The sequence below is a fragment of the Anneissia japonica genome, unplaced genomic scaffold, assembly GCF_011630105.1.
Source record: "Anneissia japonica isolate Jap-2015-1 unplaced genomic scaffold, ASM1163010v1 scaffold1446_len297786_cov117, whole genome shotgun sequence".
In the NCBI taxonomy this organism is placed as follows: domain Eukaryota; kingdom Metazoa; phylum Echinodermata; class Crinoidea; order Comatulida; family Comatulidae; genus Anneissia; species Anneissia japonica.
In genome coordinates, this window is record NW_022693692.1 from 114805 (window position 1) to 119249 (window position 4445).

Sequence of the window (4445 nt, forward strand, 5' to 3'; positions counted from 1 at the left end):
TTTTTAAAATTAGAGTTATATCAAGAGCCAATGGGCAGAAATGCCCTTTTAAAATTCTTTAAACAATTGTAAAAAAATCCTGGATAGTCAGTCACCTAGGAGAGTAATGAACCTATATGAACCTATATACTATAAGAATATTGTAATAAGACCAAAGACTGTACAATTACCTAAAAAACAAGGCCTTATTTTGTACTTACACTTTGCCAAGCACGGAACGGACACAACTGGTTTTGCCCACCCCTTCTTTCCAAAGGAACATGACTCTGGAATGAACCATCATAATTTCCCTATTCTGGACTTCATATGTGAATGCTTTAATGGCTTCAGGACCTCTCGCTAATATTTCTCCTGGAGCTGATAGCTCTTATGGATATAAAATATAACAAATATTATTTAGTTTACTACAGAAGTTTTCTTATGCTACATATTTCTTCCATCCATTTTATAGTTTACATTAAACATACTGTGATTATTTTGTTTAAAAAAATACCATCACTGTACAAACACATTTCTGAAAATAACACAGCAAACTATGTAAATTTATATCAAGGTGTTGAAACACTAAGAGACTTAACTACTTCTAGAGCATAAACAGGTCAAACAGAAAATAACATTAAAATAAAAAGTTATAAGAATAATACAGGAACTGAAATATAAGAGTACAAATGTATAGTATTCTTATGAACCTTATGCATATCACAGGATTGATTTTTGCCCTTTGACACGACCTCCAGATAACAATGATTGATAATTTTTTACTTACATTGTACATTAACCTTTTTAATTTTGTAGTATTTTTTTTTATAGAACATTAAATTAGTTTTTCAATAACAGTTGAAATAGCCATAATAGAGTGCAACAAGCTCTGGAAGCACTCAGTAACAAAATGGTGTCATATGTACTGTGCTATATTGATGTGTTGTGTGTGTGTGGTGTAGAATTGTATATAATGCATACTAAGTAGAAAATTAAAGCTTTTAAAATTAGAGTTATATCAAGAGCCAATGGGCAGAAATGCCCTTTTAAAATTCTTTAAACAATTGGAAAAATAATCCTGGATAGTCAGTCGCCTAGGAGAGTAATGAACCTATAAGAACCTATATACTATAAGAATATTGTAATAAGACCAAAGACTGTACAATTACCTAAAAAACAAGGCCTTATTTTGTACTTACACTTTGCCAAGCATGGAACGGACACAACTGGTTTTGCCAACTCCTTCTTTGCCTAGAAACATCACTCTGGAATTAACCATCATAATTTCCCCATTCTGGAATTCATATGTGAATGCTTTAATGGCTTCAGGACCTCTCGCTAATATTTCTCCTGGAGCTGATAGCTCTTATGGATATAAAATATAACAAATATTATTTAGTTTACTACAGTAGTTTTCTTATGCTACATATTTCTTCCATCTATTTTATAGTTTACATTAAACATACTGTGATTATTTTGTTAAAAAAAAATACCATCACTGTACAAACTGATTTCTGAAAATAACACAGCAAAATATGTAAATTTATATCAAGGTGTTGAAACACTAAGAGACTTAACTACTTCTAGAGCATAAACAGTTCAAACAGAAAATAACATTAAAATAAAAAGTTATAAGAATAATACAGGAACTGAAATGTACGCTTCCCAGAATCCAAGTGCGTCTGCTAATTTTTAATGGTCAGGGTACCGCGATCACGAGTCATATGCTAGGCATTATATCTTTCTCCTTAATTTCATTAAAAATATAAAAAAACAAAAAAAAAACAAAGAAGGACATTTGATTGTTGACAGTGGGTGGGGATTATTCGTCATGCTCCCCTCTGCAATGCTGTGGTTGTTTCCCAATAGGCCCTGTTGACAGATCAGATACCAGCCCCTTAAGGTGATGAGACGAAGGGTATTGTTACAGCAGCGGATATTCCTCTTGGTAAGTTAGAAACATTAAAAATATTCATAAGCACCCCTCTCCCCCCTCAACGAACACAAAATTGTACCGATTTGGAGCAATTTTTGGGTAGTTGAGTAAGCAAATCATGTGGAACTCTTGTTTCGATTCTATTCACTTGAATAATTAACCAATCAATTAATGGATGATTTCTTGAACTTTAACATAGATATGCAAATTATAAATGTATATGATGTATTTATTTGTTTTGATCCTTGACATAATAATTAATATTAACTAATTGATATATCTGATTACTTCACAGATCAAGTGGTACTGTTCAATGTTTTCTATGAAATATTTACTCTATGTACTTCAATCATTGCTGAGGCTCCCAATGGTAAGATATTTTAGTAAATATCCATCAGTGGGGATGTAGTGGGGTTGCCTGCTCCTGCGCTAATTACAGCAGCGACACTTGTAGAATATGAACGCTCTGACCTGCGTAAAAACACTTCGCATCTGAAAAGAAAGGTGCTATTGTACATAAAGAAATATATACAAAATAGAAAGATGTGCTAAATTTTGCATCAAGGATTGGTTTGATCTGTTTGTGTTGTACTGCTGAGAACATAGATGAACAGGCCTAAAAGTATAAAAAGTAATTTGTAAGGGGCCATTATTTCATAATTTTTTCGTATCTTGAAAAAGATTTCAGTATAGCAATTTGTTTATCAATTTAAGTTGATAATCTTTTTTATAAGGACATGGTATCATGCTCGGAACTTAGACTTTGGTCTCTTTATTAAGTAAGTAAATTATTCTTACGATTTCAATGAAGTGTGTTATTGAGTTGATCTTTTCTGATGAAGTAGAGCATTGTGAGATCATTGTGGGGGTCATTCTTAGGGCATAAATTTTCAATGATTCAGACTTTTTCTCTGTCTATACCATGTTTCAGACATTTTTAATCAAAGAAATCATGTCGTGTATTTCCTTTTCTGTAATATTTTTCATTGATTGATTTTGTTTACTAGAACAGTTGAGATACAGATAATGACAAATGGGCACTGACTGAGAAATTTCGTCCACTAATCATAAATGTAGACTACCAGTCTGGGGGTAAGACTGTAGCCCGTGCTGTTCATTTTACCGGCTACATCGACGTATTAACAGGTGTGAAACCTGTAAGCATGCAATCTTCTTTATTAGCTTTCTTATAACATCTTTTTGATATTTGTTTTCTTTATCATAAAGTTCTATTTTTTACCAAACGTCATATGATGAAGACGGCGATAGTGATGAAGACAGCATTGATGACGATGACAATGGCAATGGTGGTGATCCTTTACGGTCTACTGAAAATATCACACAATAAAGTGAACTGGTTCTCATAATTACCATTGTCGTCATCCTCAATTCTGTTGTCGTCGCCGTCATCGTCGTCGCCGTCATCACCGTCGCCGTCATCACCATCGCCTAAACTGTTGTAAGTAGCTATTTTTATCTCTCCTAATATTAAATCATATTGACTTTATTTTGGGAGTGTTGACATTGTCTATGAATGAGAGATTCCAGTTGGATGGTGGTAATTATTGATTATATTGTGTTGATTTAAAATGTGGTGTATTCAAGGGTGCCCCAGTCGGCCCGGCCCCACCCCATAATTTTTTTTAAATTACAAAAGAAATGGGGAAAAAAGGGAATTGTATTAAAATTTCAGTCTGTGAGTGCCATTTCTGGCCATCTAGAAGTGCTATTATCATAAATTTTCTTATCATAAATTATAATTTTTTTGGGTCTTTGCCCTCCACCTTTAAAAATCCCTCCCTGCCCCCTCCCCCGGTTCGAATGCCCTGACCCGCTACTGCAATTGTTAATTTTTTTGTGGTTCATTTTTCTTGATTAGTTTAGAAGAGCTCATGAGATCGAATACACCCTAAAATAGTTTCGAATCCGATTATTAGTATTCAGAATAAAGGGGCATGGGAGGGGTTTAAAGAAGCACTTCTTACGATGAATATTCTGAAAACTTTAGGCTCTAAACTAGATTTAAAAAGCCTTTGATACCCCTAAATTGTCACAATGTTTTAGGGTGGGGGGCTACGTCCCCTGGACTACTTTGAAAAGGTTGTTAGCGACACCCGACCATGTCCATTTTTTTCTCGTCAGGGAAATCAGCAACCTCCCCTTCCCTTCCCTTGGAAATGGTACTGTAAAAAAAAACCCACACTTTTTGGTATCCTGAAGAATGGGTCTTTGTTACCAAATCAAGTTAGACTTGAATGGAACCCCTAAGAACCGTTTCTGGTGCACAAAGAACAGTCCTTTATGTAGGAGCATTTATATGGTCTCAATCTAAATAGGAGAGCATCTAAACTTTAATTTTTAATTTATTTATATCATTTTAAAATAATTATTAACAGAAATATAATACTTTATTAATAAGTTGACAGCAAATACAAGAAGACTTACTTTAATTACTTTTTATTAAATTTTCTTTATATATTATGAATCTGCAGTTATAAGGCAGCCAAGAATTCTATCATGACTGAGGAAC

The 4445-nt window shown here is 33.7% G+C and overlaps 1 protein-coding gene across 1 annotated transcript in view; it reads left to right on the forward strand.

Annotated features, from left to right (window-relative positions):
• LOC117100874 (acid ceramidase-like) overlaps positions 1-2286 on the forward strand; it is a 7690-nt gene extending 5404 nt beyond the window's left edge. The window contains exon 9 of the mRNA XM_033240707.1: positions 2211-2286. Coding sequence (XP_033096598.1) covers positions 2211-2241 — 31 coding nt within the window. The 3' untranslated portion in view covers positions 2242-2286. The remainder of the gene's footprint in view (positions 1-2210) is intronic.
• Positions 2287-4445: the final 2159 nt, after the last annotated feature.